The 20,853-nt window shown below is 35.4% G+C and overlaps 1 protein-coding gene across 1 annotated transcript; it reads right to left on the bottom strand.

The window, feature by feature from the left end:
* Positions 1–3,161: 3,161 nt before the first annotated feature.
* Positions 3,162–20,853, bottom strand: LOC125663072 (uncharacterized). The gene is made up of 2 exons (XM_048895388.2): positions 17,751–20,853; positions 3,162–5,208 (listed from the first exon to the last, which is right to left on the bottom strand). Exons 1-2 carry the CDS (start codon positions 18,583–18,585, stop codon positions 3,485–3,487), a joined length of 2,559 nt encoding a protein of 852 aa, XP_048751345.2. The 5' UTR covers positions 18,586–20,853; the 3' UTR covers positions 3,162–3,484.

The raw sequence follows: 20,853 nt of genomic DNA, 5'->3' as shown, positions 1-20,853 counted from the left end.
TTTTGAAAGGCAAATCAATATGTTTTGATGAATGAATAAAAAGTGGCATATTATATGTTAAACAAATGTTGATGATAATGGGTTATCAAAATCTTGCGAACTTTATGATAGTCTTACAAAAAAAACGAAGAATTGACTGTGCGAGTACAAAACATTTTTGAAAACATTGATATCAAAAAATGAATTTTCTAAAATTTCCTTTATCAAACAACAAAATGAAACCAAACATGTCTACAGGAAAACAAAAATGTTTACTCAACTTTGACAAAACATAAATTTGAAAAGCCCTCGTTTACAAATACTGATGAATGTAAACTGTGTGACAGTAAGATTTTTGCATCAATGTACAACATAGATGAAAGATTACAGGCATTTGTTTGAATTTCAAAATGATTTGAAAACATGTTGCTTTAATCTATTTAGAAAATATTACATTGATACAGATGTACAACTAATCTGTCTTTTATTGCTTTCAGGATTCAGAACTGTAAAATGTATTGTAGAGTTGTACACGTAGATGAAACATGAGATTTTGTAAATTTTCTATCTCACTGTCACGTTCTGTCGCTTTTAAATAAAACCAAGGAAAACAAATTACTTCAAAATGTTGTCTCTAAACCTTAATTTATAATACAGTTGTACTATGAACCTCTCTAGTTCGTATCAAAATCACCTGAGAGGGACAATCCCCCAGTTATAGAACAAGGGGGTACTTTCTTAGACGTTTGTACCATCCTATTTACCCTCTTGTACATTGCATATAAAGGATATATTCAGTAATATATGTAATTTATTTGTGAATGTAAAAAAAAATGAATCACTGCAAAAATATTTTTGAAATTTCATATATATTTTAGAATATTCAAGTTTTTTTAGCAGCTGATTTGATGCTAACTACATATACTGTAGCTAGCTAGTAGCTAATACCCCCACCCTTTCAGATGTCTTTAAATCCGCAAGAAAATCATGATAAGATCGGCCGACAGTATAGTTTAAAATCTAGCATTTATAATCTTAATCATATACGATAGTTAAAAGTTTGGCACGGTGATATCTGGGGGGAAATCTTTGAAAATGGTGTCAATAACCACAAGGCCTTGAATACTCCTATAGTAATATTTATATATCATCAGGTTCAAGTTAGTGAAGATTGAAGTTTTTCAAATCACGACTAACAACAGTGAGCTGGAACCACAATGTGGGATTAAAGTCTTATATGGAGAAATATTGGAAAACATCTTTAAAATCATTTTGATATGCAAGTATCTTCAGGTGCACAAACTCAAGTTTGTTCAATTCAGGGGACCTAGAGGTAGACTGGAGATGAAACTTTGACATGGGGATATACATGAAATTAGTTGAAACAAATCATTTTCAAGAGCAGATTTTATCGAAACGCAAACATTCCTACCTAGGTTGTGTGTGGGGATGGAAAATTATTTCTGTGGATGAAGTTTATCACTTAATGTATGCAAATACACGTGTTATGAATGTTTACAAAGTGAGATTTGGTCTCAGTTTGATATATATGTATGCTTTATCATTGTATCAATTTTTTGTAGACATGCGTGTTCTAAAAGCATAACGTAATGGTGTGAAGAGGTCATTTTTGGTTCGCTAATCCCTAATGTGAGAATAAATTTTGCAGGAAGCAGTTCTTTGAGATGTCCGGCTGATTGACGAGGATACTTTCCTAGGACGTTTACACATTGCAGGACTTTGATAGCTCTATTGCTGTAGAAAATGTCAGGTTTGTTGATAAAACTATGTACAATATCCAGTCTTCCGGCCATGAAATGTAAGGAGCTTACGTTGTGAATCGTTCCCGTCATTCCGTTCTTCTGTCATAATTCTATTTCCGTTTATTATCTCTGCTATTGACATATATTTTCCTTTGAAATTTGGTTTATAAATTGTAGATACATAATGCAGATATCCAAGATAAGATCTTATTTGGTTATGCTTGAATAATATTTGATAGGGTTATACCCCTTGGACTTTCAGTTTCAGATTATTATCTCAGTAATAGATAGGCATTTGGAAATGAAATTTGGGATACAGATAAGAATAAGTAGATGTGTGTATCTTGAACACTTCAGACGTAAATAACGTAACGATATGTATCACATTTGGATCCGCCTCTGCAAGGCTTGCTTTTGTCTGGCGGTGCCTCATGTTAAAAGTTGTCTTGTGACATGATCCTAATTATTGGTATATAAATAAATCACGAAATGAGGCGGGGTTTGAGTTAATATATGGACGGTTTTGTAAAAAAAAAATACTTTGATAGAGTTATGTCCATTTAACTTAGGATTCTTTTTTAAATTTCCCGCTCATTATCACAGTCATACATGGGCATTATGAAGTGATTGATTGTATCTTGTTTTACGTCCCTCTCGAGAATTTTTCACTCATGTGGAGACGTCACCAAGACCGGCGAATGGTTTCAAATTCAGGGCGTTGCTCGGTGCTTACGACCATTCAACAGTAAAGGTTCTGTAGCGTCCCCGAGGACCCGTGGCATTCACACCTGCTGCCGAGCGTTTGGCGATGTGCTTTAACGTCTTAGGTTTGTCGCGGCCGGGATTCCAACCCAGGCTTTCCGCATATGTGGGCGAACGCTCTAACCTCTAGACCACCACGACATAATGAATTTTGGGATATAGATTTTGCAAAACTGAATGGACACCAAAATATCTTTTCCAATTTACTTCTGAAAGACGTTACGAATGACGTCATAATAATGTGATGTCACAAACGTTACTGAGCCATGCACCATCGCACGTTGGCGTATCGTGTCTATAAAAGAGAGGGACCACCGCACTTTAGTGTGACCATTCCACTTTGGCGTCCGTATCGTCAACAAACCATCGCACGTTAGCGCAGACCATCGCACTTTGGTGTGATCATCGCACTTTGGCACAGACCATCGCACTTCTAAGGAGCAACTATCGCATTTTAGGGTCTTACAAATATACATTAACATTAGCACACAAAATATTCATAAATATTAGGAAACATATTTAAGTTATTCATTGTACTTCATGTGTATAGAATAGATAAATAACTATAACAAGGCAGTCAAATTAGTCAAGATTGATAATGTTCCACTAAATATAATACTACAGATATTGTAAGATATAATTACTAAACAACAGTGAGAGACTATAATGTTCAATCAGTTAACCAGATAAACACATGTTAATTACACATCACAAACACAAGACTGTGATGAACACAGGATTGTACTTAACAAGCTGCTGTAATTAACACACTGTTGTAAGAAGGTAAAAATAACGAACGGTGATCAATCTCATAACTACTATAAGCAATACAAAATAGATAGTTGGGCAAACACGGACCCCTGGACACACCAGAGGTGGGATCAGGTACCTAGGAGTAGTAAGCATCCCCTGTCGACCGATAATAGCACTCTACTTAAATATGTAATTAACAGTTTTACTATGTGTAATGTACACTGTCTTTATAGGTATTGGATTTTCTTCACTTTAGCAGTGTCACGCTCAGCCACAAAGAGGTTATCTCTGATGTCCACACATAAACCCCATGGATCGCGTAAATCACAGTTGTCAATGTAACGGAGGAACTGTCCGTCCTGATCTAGGATGTGGATACGGTGATTGACAAAGTCTGATGTCAGGATGTGACTCTGGCTGTCTGTAATGATGCCGCGTGGATAAAATGATTTCTTGGTATCCGATGGATGACCAGTGTATTTAAATCGAAATTTTCCAGACTGATTGACCACCACTACTGCACTAGCTCCCCAATCAGCCACACATATATCCAGGTTCCTGTTCTCCCTGATGTATTTACTGAAATTACCAGTTGAATAGAGAGGACGACCCTGATCATCAAACTGAATTGTTTGTTTTTCTGTGGAGCCAGAGTAACGGACAGCTTTGGATTGTGTTTCATCATCACTAATCATGGTAACCAGGAGATCATCGGAGGAGGTAATGCAGACATTGAGAGGCCTCCATCCCTGTAGTTTAAAAGGTATCAACCCCCTTTGTAATCTGATAACTATCTGTATCTGTTTATTCTTCACTAGGTTTACAGTCTTATTTCTGTAGTCAGTATAAAGAAGATCTCCGTCCCGTGTCACTGCAATGTCCCCTGGATCATTCCCTGACTTGGTTTGCATTGATGTCAGGAGTTTACTCTTGAGGTTGAGGAGCTTCAGAATCGTGTCATTCCCACGTGTCCAGACTTTTTCATTGAGACAGCTAACACTGAATAGATTCTGGTACCCAGTGTGTATGGTGGCGGTAAGTCGCGGTTCATCAAGAAGTGGTTTGACTAGGGAAAACGATAAAGCTTCTGGTGACTTCAATAGTTTGAATGGTGGAGAGGATACAGCTTCTGGTGACTTTATTATGTCGCTATGTTCTGTGTTAATGGATAGTGGTGACAGAGAACCAAACATTTCATTGACCTGATCTTTGTTTATTTTCTGAGGAGAAAAATTCGGTAATGTAACTCGGACTTTTGGCGGTAATTTTCTAAATTCGGAATTCCTAGATTTGTAAGTAGAGGCTAATGAGACGTCATATGATTCTAGTATTGATTTCAAGTCGGAAATGATCTGTTTGAGTTCAGTGATTTTCTGTGTAATTTCTTCTGTATTTTTATCCAAGGTAGATAGGTGTTTGTTTTTCATCTCCTCAATGTGAGATTTCCGCTGGTTGACAATGGCGGTGATCTCTTGGTACCAGACTTCTCCTTGTTGGTCGGCAGCTGTTGTTAGTTTCCAGTAATTCGTTTCAAACTCGGATTTCTCTGTTTGGATATCGGAGGCCATGTCTTTATATCTGGGATAAATTTTGGTCTCCAATTCTTCCAAATCTTTTTGTAAATTCCTTGTTTCAGAGCTGAAATTTTCCAGAATATCTGATTGTGTGTGTCCTTCGTGTTTACCAGATGATATGCAGAAAGAACAGACATTAACGTCACATGTTTTGCAGTGAAGTTCGCAGTGTTTTTCTGGGTGGTCTGGACATTTTGGAGTAAATTTCCTGCGTAAATAGGACACGACATTGTGTATTTTAGAAGAATCCGAAACATGCTTCTCAGCACAGGCTTCACATAGATTTTTACGACAAAGTTCACAGCGACCCTGTATGGGGACAGTTTCACAGAGGTAACACTGGATGACTTCCTGAGCACAACGCCAGGGATGCATTCCTGATGCCGGAGTCACACGAAGTGTTCACTGCCAATGAAAAAGGGAATCTTAGTTAGAGGTGTTGACAAGTTAAAATAACTGATAAGGTGAAATTACACTTATCAAGTAAAATATACAGCTGCTCAACCATTAAGTTTGATATTTCAAATGTACATTGTATGAATATATTTAACAACCAAACCCCTCCCCCTCTCAGAATTTTATGAAAATATTACCTGTCTCATTGATGACGTAAATATATTTATTTTCAAAATGAGCAGTAGGCATGGTATGGAAGCCATCTTAGGACAAGATACATCTTAAGATAAACTTAGATGTATCTTAGTCCTAAGTTTGACTATCCACTCTGTCCTAACCTAAGATAATTATATCCTTAAGGTTTCTCCTAAAGTTAAGACATCACCAAACCCGTCCTAAGATAAACTTAAAATATATCTTAACTTTGTGTGTGCATAAATGTGGTTGTCGCCTATCTGTGTGTGCAAGAGAGGAGAATCTGAAGAGGCCGTATATTAAGAGATTACGACAATCAGTTAGATTACATGTACATTACAGAGTACCATACAGAGCATCGTAAGTAAATACCGACTCACGCAGCCAATGATCCATTGTACATGTGGTTTGTTTGACAACAACCTTCACTAGCCAACAATGAAGTCACATTCACTTCCAGTGCATTTAGTGCATAATAATTCATTTTCAAACCCATGAGGTGCAATGTCCTGGGGCCAGTGTAACAAAACTATCTTACGACTAAGATCTGTCTTAAGACCAAAATTAGTCATAATATCCATTCTAGCTGTTTCACAATTTAACTGTCATATCTTAAGATTGTTAAAAATCTTAAGACATCCAAATACTTGTCTTAAGTCTATACTGAACTATGTTGTGATAAGAGATAGGTAGTTTATGCGGAGGGAACGTGGTTTTAAGGACAGAAACAATCGATTAGACTATATGAAGGCTATGGATGAAAGGTGAAGATAACGAACAGTGACCAATCTCATAACTCATATAAACAATACAAAATAGGCAGTTGGGATATCATTGATAAGCTTCCTATACCGCGACATGTGATCTTTATAATGAACTCAATATTCGTTTAGAATATCCCACAGCCAACTATTTCCTACTTCTGCTGTTTAGGCATGTCCATTTTTTCTCCACTTTTTCTCCATTATTTCCCTCGACCGGACGTAATCTGTAACTTTACAGCAATGACTCTAGAAGTGACATCTCCCCAAGTTTTCTTCATAGTATTTGAACCGCAGTTTTGTTTTGAAAACAAATGTCTTTCCTTTTCTCCATCTCGCCAAACAATACTGATATTTCAACAGCTGAGAAGTTTGGACATCGTTTCATAGACATTTTAAATCTATCTGAGCGCATGCACATGGACTTTGTAGCTGCTATGTGGTCACAAGTAAACGTATTTGAATACCGTTCATTTATTATTTATAGACACAATAGCAATGTTGGGTGAATCTATTTCTACACGTTTTTATCGTCCTGTTAGTTTTCGTACTATTTTATTTCATTCAGTTATTGGCTTTCTGCATGGGGAAGCTTTTTCGCCCAGAATTATGTACATGTATACATAAATGAGCACGCGTACGCATTTTGCTCGATTAATGCGTAGTTCGTTATAAATTTGCTTAAGTATTACCTGTGTCTTTGGGTTTCCCTACACACCCACAGCCTCATACATTTTTTATATTCAGTATATTATTTCGTTGAAAAAAAACAAGTGCGGTGTTGCTAACTTGTAATGGACGCATCAATCCTATTATCTTTTTCTTCTTTATATAAAAAATTAGTTAAGCAACTATCAAATACAAAATGAGGGAGAAAATATAAAAATATATGACTTTTGATATAATGTTTCTATAAAAATATCATTCAATGTTTTCATTTTTGTATATGCATCACAATTTCTGAAATTGAACAGTACACGAAACGGGTGTAACTTTTGAAATATAGTGTAAGGTCACATCATTTAAAAAATAAGTACAATGTACATGTATTAAATATTATAGATATACACTGTATTGAATAATTACAAATGCCTAAAATCGTAAGATTTCAAATTCCTATTTATATTGAAGTATTTAAAATTGTACAAAATTTCAAATCTATCAGATAAGTCACGGCGGGTGTGACCGTTCGACAGGGGATGCTTACCCCTCCTAGACACCTGATCCCACCTCTGATGTGTCCAGGGGTCCGTGTTTGCCCAACTATCTATTTTGTATTGCTTATAGGAGTTATGAGATTGATCACTGTTCGATACCTTCACCTTTTATAGGAGGAGTGTTCACAAGCTATTTTTACATCCTCCACCCCTTTTGGATCCACTATAACTTTTAGGAAAGTCCGTCCGTCTGTCTGTCACAAAAAAATTGTGAATGCTTCCCCGCCTATACGGCTTGTCGGATATATTTGAAACTTTGTACAATGCTGAGGTGCATACTGGTGGGACAGGAGGATTCAATTATTTTCCTAAAAGTTATTATGGATTTAAGAGGGTTGGAGGGTGTAAAATACTTGTGAACCCTTCTCCTATATGGCTTATCTGATAGATTTGAAACTTTGTGCAATGCTTCATTGCCATTTGTAGATGTTCATATTGTCGGGACAGAGGGATCCAATTATTTCCCCAAAAGTTTTAATGGATTTAATAGGGGTGGAGTAAGTAAAATAGTTTTTGAACACTTCTATATGGCTTATTGGATAGATTTGAAACTTTGTACAAAGCTTCATTGCCATTTGTATATATGCAGGAGGATCCAATTATTTTCCTAAAAGTTATAGTGGATCTAAGAGGGGTGGAGGATGTTAAAATAGTTTATGAACGCTTCTAATCCTATCTGACTTATCCGATAGACTTGACATTTTATACAATACTGCAATGCCATTTGCAGATATGTATATCGTAGGGACAAGAGGATCCAATAGTTATCCTTAAAGCTATAATGGATCTGAGGGGTTAAGGATGTAAATAGTTTGTGAACACTTCTCCTGTATGGCTTATGGTTGTTCATAATGTATATGTTCCTGCTCATGCTTTCTTCTCCATATCATGCAGTACATTAAGGCAAGGAGGTTTCATTTGGAGCTCTTCCAATTTAGGGAACTGGGGAGACTTTTTGTTTCATAAAAACAAACTTTCATATACATGTAACATTTAAATTCATCCACGCAATTAAAAGATGATAAAAGAAACACGATATTTTACAATGTAACAAAGTATCTCTCTTAAGATTTATGCCGTATATGTATCTTATGATATTCATAAGTCAGATCTTAAGTAACTCTTATGATTTATCTTATGACAGATCGTATTGTGAAACCCGGCCATGGTTGGTTAGTATCCATGTGCGTCTATTTTACACTGAGATGTATCATTAAGTTAACAACTCTCTCAATTACAAACTAAGCATTGCATGCATAAACCTTTTGTTAAAGGTACTGTGTATGTAATTGTGCATGCTACTTTGGGTAGATGTTGAGTAATTGTTTTTTTCTCTTTGTTTTACGTCCCATCGAGAATTTTTCACTCATAATGAGACGTCACCAGCTGGAGGTAAAGTACTACAAATTTAGACTTATGCTTAGCGCTGAGGGTCGTAGTAGTGAGGATTCTTTATCATGCCAACGCCTGTCGCGACACGGGACCTCCGTTTTAAGGCCATATCCGAAAGACCATGATTTTCACTTCTAAATGCCGAGTGTTTGGCGTAGGAGCAATCACTACCCATTTTAACGTCTTGGATTTGACGCGTCCATGGCAGGAACGGGGTTCGATCTCGCGACCTCCCGGTTGTGAAGCGAACGATCTACCAATACGCTACCGCGACCGGTATGGATAGAAATGGATATCTTAAATAAACCAATTGTCCTATAGCACCGTATCTTGGAATCCTCTAAAGCCTATTATAATCTACAGACACAGTCTTATATTTAAGTTTTTTCGTGACTTTTGGAATAGGGATATTTTGCATTGGCTTTAACAGCTTTTTGTGTCATTAGTATTGTATATGTTGTTTTTGGTTGAAGTGGATATCTTATTACTGAAATAATTTTATCACCGTCTCTTGCTTTCTTGTGTATCATATTCAGTGGCACATTTAAGGGGTCGCAGCCGGCGCCTCCCACCCCACCCCTACAATTTTCAAATTTAAGGTAAATCATTGTGTCTTGTTTAGAAAAATGTAAACGATAAAGGAAACAATCATTTCTTCCAGTTTCAGAGAAATAAATGAAGAAATCTTTTGATTTATTGAATTACTTTTAATGGGAAAACTTACATTTCTTATTAAAACCCCTTAAAATTTGCGTCATTTTATTAATTACACCGTATCAAAAATGACAGAAAATAGTACAGATGACTACATAGGAGACATATTTCAAGTCCTATAAAATCTGTAAAATCCAGAAGCTTCCTGCAGCTTCGCCCCATAGGACCCCACAAGGACTTCGCCCTGGACCCACTGGGGACCTCAAAGCGGCCCCTAGACCCCTGTCTCATATAAGTTCTGTCCCCCTAACCGCAGTTTCTGGATCCACCCCTGATATAACTAACAAAATAAGATATTGTATTACATACACATGTCCATTTCAGCGGAGTCTGTAATCAACACATGGCATCCCCATATACATGACAATTATTGAGCATGCCCAGTCCACATGTTGACATTATACATGTATTTGTGAACAAAATAAATATATTTGTGTACTGAATCTCAGTCCTGTGTTGTTTTGTGATTTGAATCATATATGTTAAGTGTTATACCCATTTGGGCCCTAATTTGGAATACATCAAATCATATTATATTGATAGCAATAGTATTACAATATTGGTATTAATGTCATTACAATAAAAAAAATTCAGGTTCACACAACATTTATTCACATAATGACAGTCAGGGTTTTAATACCATGCCCTTACAAACCCACCTGACTAAGGGGTACAGTGTATTTTATCTATCGTTTACTCACACATCCACTCTAATAGGCATTCATTCAAAGATAAAAGAAGAGGTGGAGGGTTAGAAATGAATGAAGTTACTCTGGCTTATCATATGTACACTATACAAGATAATATTAATCTGATAGGTTGTCACAAACTAAAGGTATCAAATGTTTATCAAATGTACTGTTATGACATAAATGATAATAATTTTGAGGGTACATAGGCTAATGTATACAAATACATATATATTCTGGATGATCTAAAATCTATAAATCTTTTAATTTATGAAATGTATTCCATTTCTTCTCAAAGACATCTCCATAATCATTTTTACATGCTAACCGCCTTTCTGCTTTGTACACATTTGTCCAAGTGGTAACAAAGTTATTTAACAAAAGTGGATTGCCTCTACATTTGCAACAATATACAAAGTACTTTAAATTGTAATTAATTAAATTGATCCTTTCATTTTCTCAAATATACAGCAAAAAAAAATTTTATCAACAAAATTTACTAAAAAAAATCCCTCAACCAAGACTGCACATTCTTGAAAAATAAAACAACATTTTCACAGTCATAAAAACATGCTCTAATGATTCCTTTTCTTTCGCAAAAACGAACATAAATCGTTGTGTATTTTCTTTATTTTTAACAAAAATAAGTTTGTGACTAAAATTTTATTATTTATGCGATATTATAGCCACTGTAATTTTGTATCCTTTGTAATAGTAAAAATAGTTTTATTAATTGTAATCCACTCTTCTTAAGAGATATCAAATTATATATCCGACTTCTTTTGACCTGTAGGTTTTTCCTCACTATAATTAAAAATTTGGTACAGTTTTTTGTTGTTCCTTTTAAAATATATGAAAGGGGCTATATGTAGAGGAATAGTAGGTTGTTGAACTTTTATAAACTGGTTTATTCCATTAACTCTCATTGATTTCTTCAATGCTTGTCTAAACCAAAAATTACAAAAAAATGATATTCACAAAAATGATATTTGACTCTATACATTTCCATGAATTGATTATCATGATATCTCCATTCTCATCTCGTCTCCATTCTCATCTAACAATGAGTTAACTGTATATACATTATTTTCACACCATTCTTTCAGATATAAAGTTTTTCTATTTACCTGTATATTTTCATTGTACCATAAAACACTGTTAACCATAAGTTCAGAAGATTTTTTTCTCAAAAAGAAAAATAATCATTTCCAGGATTTAATTACATCCCTCCAAAACATATTCTTTGATTTCTCAAGTTTTTGTAAAGCATACAATTGTCCAAATTTAATAACATTGCTGATATCAACTTCTGCTCCTATAATAGATTGCCATTTGGCTGTATCAAAGAGAAGTTTTTTAATCCATGACATTTTTAGACTTGCAATAAAGTTTTCAATATTTACCATATTTAATCCTCCTTTCTCATAATCTTGTGTGACAACTGATTTTTTTCCTTTTGCGACAGAACTTTTCCATAAAAAGTTGAAGAATATTCTATTTAACTTATCTGTGATGTCTTCAGATTGATTGGTAATGAAATAAACAAGTACACCAATTTTGAAATTGCTAATGATTTAATCACTGTAATACGCCCAGAAGGAGTAAGATTCCTTCTTTCCCAATGTTTCAAAAGATTTTGAATAGCAATGATTCTTTTTATCGAATTTTTTTTACTGTTTCACCTAAATCAACATCAAATTATATTCCAAGAGCTTGGAATTTATTATTGCCCTATACCAATTCTTTATCTTCCACTAATCTGTTTACTGAATACCTCTTACTACCAATCCATACCACTTGACTTTTACTATAATTGATAGTTAGACCAGGCATAACAATATTGATAGTAATTACACTACAATATCAAAATATGCGTACAATGTATGTACAGTTTTTCCTCACCTGAAAATCCAAAACGGTCTACCTGTTATTTCGATCTTTCGTCTAGTCTTGTGATTAAATACTGTACCTGTATGGCGCGTTAGCCTGTATATATACACTGTAGATGTGCATGTTATCTCTAGTTTAAACAGTTTTAAAATCAACGTTGATTTAATAATGTTAACAATATACATTTTTTATCAGCATTTAACATTGCATGATATAATACAGTCATGCCATAAACTTCCTTTCATTAGAAAAATATATCGTATATGTATATAATGTGTATATGAATATCCTTTCATTATATCCCATGTGTATTGAAATTCGTCCCAGTGAACGAAAACAATCTTACGTTGTTCTACAACTACAGGGGTCAACATTAACGGTTATCCTATTGCACGAGGCAAGTGAAAGCCCAGTTCGGACACACACTTGCCCGATGAGGCAGGTATTTTTCAGTAGAAATGTGATTATTATAATAATTGTGTTACGCTTGATGAATATCAAATATTAAAAAGTAAAGTCCAACTCCATATCATTTTATACCATTTTGTTTATTGGTTTTACATCGGCAAACTAGGTATCATTTATTTACAATTCTATACCTTGATTTACTTTTTTAATTGTATATTCGAACCCAAACGATATAAATTCACTGTGTCCCATCATACCCCCAATTTGAACAAACTTGAATCTGCACTACTTGGGTGATACTTGCTGTTCTAGTGAAGATGGTGATGTTTTTCTATATACATGTATTCCCACATAAAACTTTGATTTCTGATGGTGTCCCTACACTACGCCCGGGGTAGTTTGAACAAACTTGAATTTACGCTACATGGGGATGCTTTCAAATTAACATGATTAATCATAGAATATTTAAAACAAATTGCTACATATCCACTTGTAAAACTTTGGTCCCCTATTGTAAACCAACCCTACACCCCCAGAAGGGGTGTCGTAGGCATGATGTAAACAATCCTGAATGTACAACATGTAAGGAAGCTTTCATGGAAGTTTCAAATTTTGTGGCTCAGTGGTTCTTGGAAAGATTTGTTAATGATCCCACCTTATTATATGACTCCACTTTATTTTTACATTTTCTTGATTGTCTCTCCCATGAAAGAAGCATGATTCTTCTTTTGAAAACAAAATTGAATCCCTTTTACCGAAGGATGATTTGTGCCAAATTTCATGGAAAATTATTGGATCAGTGGTTCTGGAAAAGAAATGAAAATGGTAAAAGTTTACGAACGGACAGTCAGACGGACGCCGGACAAAAAAATATCAGAATATCTCACGTACGCTTTCAGCTCAAGTGAGACAAAAATGATTAAACGTTATTCATATTCCTGATTGGCAATTCATCTGCAACCCGGGTGTCCGGGTAGCGCAGATTATACAGTAGCGCTTTCTCTTCTCACCGCTGCGACCCGAGTTCGATCCCCGTGATCGGCAGTGGTTGTATGCGAGAGGGTATGGCGGTCGCCCGCTCGGACACGTGGGGTTCCTCCGGGTACTCCAGTTTCGTCCCACATAAATGACCCCCTAGCGCAAACATCCGTTCATCAAAGGACCCCATTGGAAATAAGCTTTCGAGCTTTCTTGGGTTATCCTTGGTATCTATGTATGTTTGTATGTATGTATATACCGAATAAACATTTATTTTTATTCATTCATATAATATGTATGTACTCGTTTCCCCCACATGCTACATCCACATGTAGTTTGCAGTTCATGTAATCTGTGGTTAATGTTGTACAATTTTTTTGAAGGAACAATATATCAGGAACAATATATGACGTACATTATACAGCCCTGAAACATGATAAAACAACGAAATGTAATAGCAATTTAACACTGAAAGCCTATGTTATACGATATTTAATCTTACTGAGTGAAAGATACGCGTTTAAAGGGAAATAACTCATAGATACTGAAAATTTCAAGTTTCAGTTTTTAAGTTTTCTAGTTTACATTGCTTAACTAAAGCATTTCTAATGGTCAACCTAAGTTTTAATATCGGTTGTTGAGTTACAAGTAAATACAGTAATCACAATTCTTTGGTATGTAAACAAGGCTCGTGTCATGTTTTTGTTTACATATACAGTGTAGATTACTTAATAGAAAATAACATGTTTAAAATAAAATGCGATGTGTCAAACACTTGAAATTATTTAATTGTGTTTAGATAAGACCTTGACAACGGTAGGGGTCTAATTATCATATTATATCGAAATTTCGCCGAACTTTTCATGCAATGCAGCTGGTAAAAAAGAAAACCAAGATGGTGGCATGGTACATGTGTTGTGAATATTATGTTATCAGGAATTAGACAACATTTTTATTATAGATCTTTAAAACGTCGAGTGCCTGTGGTCTTAACATCTCTCCCATAGGCAGGGGGTATTTGTCTGAAATGGACTGTATGATAGCTCAATTTTCTATAAATATGTGTAGACATCTTTATTTGCGATAATGTAACAGGGAATGCAGTGGACAAGATTGGAATTTGAATCCAGGGTCCCAGGATACGGCAATCTGGAACGCCATCGAGATAAATTGTTAATTTTTGAAGGTAAATCATCAGTCAGAAATTTGAAAATAAAATTTCTAAAATCAGAGATATGATGTTCTATATACTAGAATGACCAACGACATGAACAACTGGAATTGTCAAATTTTCGGGACAACCTGTCCCTTCGTCAGGACGGGAAAGGATTACATAATGGAGAAAACACAAATATAATTAACCAATAAGCACTAAAGCTACACTACAAAACTAGCTAAACACTTTTCCAGCGGATTACATGTTGCAGGCTCCGTCATAAAAGGGTGCAGTCGTGTATTCCAACTTATTTCAAGTTCAAGTCTACACCCTGTATTTCCTACAGCTATACTTCTACTATTGCATCCAAACTTTTTAAATATAAACAAACTTTGCAGTGCCTAGATATAGACCTATCTTATACGTAATCCACCAACGTGTTCTTGTTCTTCATCTTCTTTCAAATATAGTGTAGCTGGACATGTCATTACTGGTTATGTTGATATAGTTGAAAATGAGGACCTCAAATCACTTATTCTAAAAGGTCCTAAATACAGAAAACCTCGGTCTTTTAATTGGCGACAGAACTTCATCTCTATTATGAATTCTGTCGAAGATTATGCCAGACGATTGGCTAAATATGAAAAAGAATTGATACATTGTCAGAATGGGTTAAAAGCATAAGAGGAATATTAAAATCCTGCATTAGACACATGAAAACAAAAGTAAGTACCATCTATCCTTCTGTGTTTAGTAAACCAGAAGTGATAAAAGAATTAGATAGTTATAGGTTACATGAGGAATATGTTTTGGTTCCAGCTGACAAAGCTAGTAACAACATTGTCTTTGTTTGTAAGGTTCATTATTACAATTGTATTTTCAACGAACTTGGCATTAATTCCACTTTTGGTAATCGTACTTATACTTCAACTGCCCTTTCAAAAGATGAAGTTCTTCAAAACCATTCTTCAGTTTTAGACACATTTGATATCCCAGTCAATGGGTCGAATGGATATGAGTTACCGTACCTATACTGGATTCCTAAACTACATAACAACCCTTACAAACAAAGATACATTGCTGGATCCAGTAAATGCTCTACCAAGCTCCTATCTTTGCTCCTCACGAAAATATTAACAGATGTGAAGGAGAAACTTCAAACTTACCGTGCGACTACATATGCCAGAAGTGGTGTTAATCAAATGTGGATTCTAAAAAATTCTCAAGAACTTTTAGTAAACTTGAAATCGCAGAATTTTTCCCAAATCAATAACATTAAAACCTATGACTTTTCAACACTATACACGAGCATTCCTCACGATAAATTAAAGACTAGACTTTTTGACATCATAGACAGTTGTTTCTTCAACAAAAACGGAAAACACAAATATTCATATCTAGTGATCAGTCATTCAAAAACTTACTTTGTTAAACACCACTCTGATTCCACGCACAAGTACTCTGAAGTTGAAATAAAAAAATATGCTAGAGTTCCTCATTGACAATATCTTCGTGGTCTTTGATGATCAGGTCTTCCAACAATCTGTTGGAATTCCCATGGGCACGAATTGTGCTCCTTTGTTAGCTGACCTGTTTCTATATTCATATGAAGCAGAATTTACTCAAAAACTTCTACGTGAGAAGAAAAAATCTCTCGCTGTGGCCTTCAATTCGACATTTCGATATATCGATAACGTTTTGTCTATTAACAATAATAACTTTCATTCATATGTCGATTTGATATATCCCTGTGAGCTCGAAATAAAGGACACCACAGAGTCGTCCACTTCTGCTTCATACTTTGATATTTTATTGAAAGTAGACATTAACGGCAAATTGACAACTCAACTGTATGACAAACGGGATGATTTCAGCTTCTCCATCGTCAACTTCCCATATTTATGTAGCAATATTCCATTATCACCTGCATATGGTGTTTATATATCTCAACTAATTCGATATGCAAGAGCTTGTTCTGCGTATAGTCAGTTTTTAAATCGAGGTAAGCTGCTGACAAACAAGTTGATGGTACAGGGGTTTCAACAGTCTCGATTAAAGGCCGGATTTTGCAAATTATATGGTCGATATAACGATCTAGTTCGTCAATACAACCTATCTTTGGGTCAAATGCTGTCTGACGTGTTTCCTACCGATTGCTAAGCCGTTCTTGGCACACTGATTTTGACTGCGGATAATTCCATTTACTTGAACAGGATATAGGGCTCACGGCGGGTGTGACCGGTCGACAGGGGATGCTTACTCCTCCTAGGCACCTGTTCCCACCTCTGGTGTGCCCAGGGGTCTGTGTTTGCCCAACTGTCTATTTTGTATTGCTTGTAGGAGTTATGAGATTAATCACTGTTCGTTATCTTCACCTTTCATCCATAAAAATGAGCTACAAATAACGTTGTACTCACTTTTTTCAAAAAGGCATTTTTCAATGAAATATATTGTGAAAAAATAAAATGATGACTCACTAATGGGCAGATACTGTACCTATAGACCACCGCGGCGGTCTGTTGTAAGATATTCAAGTTATGAAATACAGACCATTATTACACTTTATCTATGTTGATGTTGCAGAACTGTGGAGACTCAAATACGTGTTGTGCCGTTATTGATTGTAAACGCAATCTGGGTCTGAAGATCTGTGCTGAAGGCCGGACATTTGGGGTCACTCTTTGTTACGGTACTACTTATCTAAGTAAATATTCGGTAATATTGTAAGGCTGTTCTTGAAATCATGTTTATTTATCATGTATACATTAAATAATAAAACACAAATGGAAAGATATAATTAACAAACAGAATGATGTTCAATTTGTATTCTATGTTACGAAACTCAAGTTTTGTTGCAGTACACAAACACGGGGCTGTAATTAACAAGCAACTATAATTAACAGACAGCAGTAATTAACACAATGCTTAGATATGTAATTCACACCTTTAAAGATACATGTGTGAAATAAACACTATGTTTAGATGCGTAATGAACACTTTTGAAATGTGTAATTAACACTATTATGAGACGTGTAATTAACGCTATTTAGATATGTAATTAACACTGCGTTGAGATTTGTAATTAACACTGCGTTGAGATGTGTAATTAATATTGTATTTATAGATATTGGATTTTTTTCACTTTACCAGTAACACATTCAGCCACAAAGAGGTTGTCTCTGATGTCCACACATAAACCGTATGGATCGCGTAAACCACAGTTGTTAATGTAACGGATGAACTGTCCGTCCTGATCTAGGATGTGGATACAGTCAGTGGCTGCTGTCAGAATATGACTCTGGCTGTCTGTAGCGATTCCGACTGGATCAAATGAGTCTTTGGTATTAGAAGGATGACCAGTGTATCTAAATCGGAGTTTTCCTGACTGATTGACCACCACTACTGCTTTAGCTTCACGGTCAGCCACACAGATATCCAGGTTCCTGTTCTCGCTGATGTATTTAAGGAAATGAGATGAATAAAGAGGTTGACCCTGATCATCAAACCGAATGGTTTGTGTCTCTGTGGAGCCAGAGTAACGCACAACTTTGGATTGTGTTTCATCATCATTGTCCATGGTAACCAGTAGATCATCAGAGGCGGTACTGCAGACAAATCGCGGTGTCCACCCCTGTAGTGTTAGCATGGCCTGTATATGTTTATTCTTCACTAGGTTTACAGTGTTATTATAACAATCAGTATAAACAAGATATCCGTTCCTTGTCACTGCTATGTCCTGTGGCCAGATCCCCGACTTGGTTTTTATTGATTTTAGTAGTTTACCCTTGAGGTTGAGAAGCTTCATGGTTTTGTTGTCCCCACGTGCCCACACTTGTTCATCACTGAGACAGCTAACACTGCGTAGTCTGTTATACGCAGTGTCTATAATGGCAGTGAGTAGGGGTTCATCAAGCAGTGGTTTGACTGGATGAGACGATACAGCTTCTGGTGATGTCATTGCGTAGTTATTTCTGTGTTAATGGATAATTAAGACAGACAACCAACCATTTCATTAAGCTGATCGTTGTTTATTTTCTGAGGAGAAAAACTTGGCAATGTAAATAGGACTTTAGGAGGTACTGTTCTAAACTCGGAATTCATAGCTTTGTAAGTAGAGGTAAAGGAGACGTCATTTGATTCTAGGATTGATTTCAAGTCGGAAATAATCTGTTTGAGCTTTGTAATTTTCTGTGTGATTTCACCTGTATTTTAACGCGTCAAGTTATTTATTTTTACATCTCCTCAATATCTGATTTCCTTTGGTTGACAATGGCGGTGATCCCCCAGTACCAGTCTTCTTGTTGGTCGGCCGTTGTCAGTTTCCCTTTCCCGTTTTGGACATCGGAAACCATTTCGTCATATCGGAGATAAAGTTTGGTGTAAAGTTCTTCTAAATCTTTTTCTAAACTTCGTATTTTAGAGCTGAATACGGTGAATGTTTCCAGAACATCTGATACATCGTGATCTTTGTATTAACCTGAGGTGACGCGGGTAGAACAAACAGGAATGTTGCATTTCTTCATTGAAGTTTGCAGTGATTTTTAGCGTGATCTTGACATTTCGGTTAGTGTGGAGTAAAATTTCTGTGTTTAATGGACACAAGTTTGTGTCTATTAGATGAATCCGAAAGGTGCTCCCCAACACAGGCCTTGCATAGGTTCATAAGACAATGTTTTCAATGACTCTAGGGGATATTTACACAGAGTAGGACGTCATGGGCACTACGCCGGTGATATATTTCGGGTGCTGGGGTCACAAGAGATGTTCGCTGTCAATAGAATAGAAATTTTAATTAAAGAGTTTGAGAATTGATAAAACAATTGAGAAACTAGACTTCGAGGTTGATATAAAACCTATGGGCATTGATTTGGAAATTTTTCAAATGCATGAATCGATTTAGCAACCAACCCACTCCCAGAGAGAGAGAGAGAGAGAGAGAGAGAGAGTATGAACTTATTATCAAAGTAAATTTTATTCGGAGTTGGCACTGTGTACAATACATAATCAAACAAGAAGACCTCTACGGAGCGGAGGTCTTAAACCGTCTGTTTACACGACCTAACACCATGCTTTATTCAAATTACTAACCTTTAATACATGTATATCTATCCGTTTATTCAATGTAACTAAGAAATGATTATGTTTATTTATGATATTAATTAGTATATTGACAGTTGTATTTCAGGTGAGAACCCCGTAAGTTGAAAGAACTGGTGTTCAAACCCTTTGTATAATATGCTCTTATACAATAAAATATGTTCAAATCAATCAAATCTTTTAAAATCAATCCGACCACCACAGACAAAATGAAATACAAAGGTAAGCATGCGGAACACATGCACCTATTTACAAGCATAAATACACACTTTCAAACGTTAAGAATTAAATATACACCAGCAGAAGACTATAGGATTTAAGCATTAAATTTAAACCACATTACATATAACTAAAATTAAAGGGGAAAAAGATAATAAATCACGATGATAAAATAAAAAATAAACATAACTAAATAGTAGTTTACATGAGAGTTTAAACTGTTAGCAAAGCATGACCAAAATGTATGAATTATAAGATGAACATTTTATCGAGCAACGTTAATTGCCATGGGGTTGGGTCGTTCTCTACCACAAACTATAATAAAAGAAAGAAAACAAACAAAAATGGCTAAGAGCAAACAATAATTAAGTTACAATATATGCAAATAAGGTTAAGAAGACATAAATATATTATAAGAAAAGAAAAAACAAATAAAGATAAAGCTTTTATTATTATTTTTTTACAGTAATACAGATGGAAGGCTGCAACTTTTGCATAAAACGACGAAGCAAAATGCAAACTACATGTAATACCGTAAATAATGATACAAACGATGAAGCACAATGCAAACTAATACAGTAAAGGATGACACATTCACTAACTCAACCATACACCTCAATACAGTAAATGATGACACATTCACTAACTCCACCATACACCTCAATACAGTAAATAATGACACATTCACTAACTCAACCATGCACTTCAATACAGTAAATGATGACACATTCACTAACTCAACCGTACACCTCAATACAGTAAATGATGACACATTCACTAACTCAACCACACACCTCAATACAGTAAATGATGACACATTCACTAACTCAACCATACACCTCAATACAGTAAATGATGACACATTCACTAACTCAACCATACACCTCAATACAGTAAATGATGACACATT

Source organism: Ostrea edulis, chromosome 8 (assembly GCF_947568905.1).
Source record: "Ostrea edulis chromosome 8, xbOstEdul1.1, whole genome shotgun sequence".
NCBI lineage: Eukaryota > Metazoa > Mollusca > Bivalvia > Ostreida > Ostreidae > Ostrea > Ostrea edulis.
This window is presented reverse-complemented; position numbering and strand designations above follow the sequence as displayed.

Coding starts and splice junctions, on each gene's coding strand:
- LOC125663072 (XM_048895388.2), bottom strand. CDS start 18,585: ATGACATCACCAGAAGCTGTATCGTCTCATCCAGTCAAACCACTGCTT. Junction 5,209..17,750: donor AGTGAAAAAAATCCAATATC/TATAAATACAAT, acceptor CTCCGGCATCAG/GAATGCATCCCTGGCGTTGT.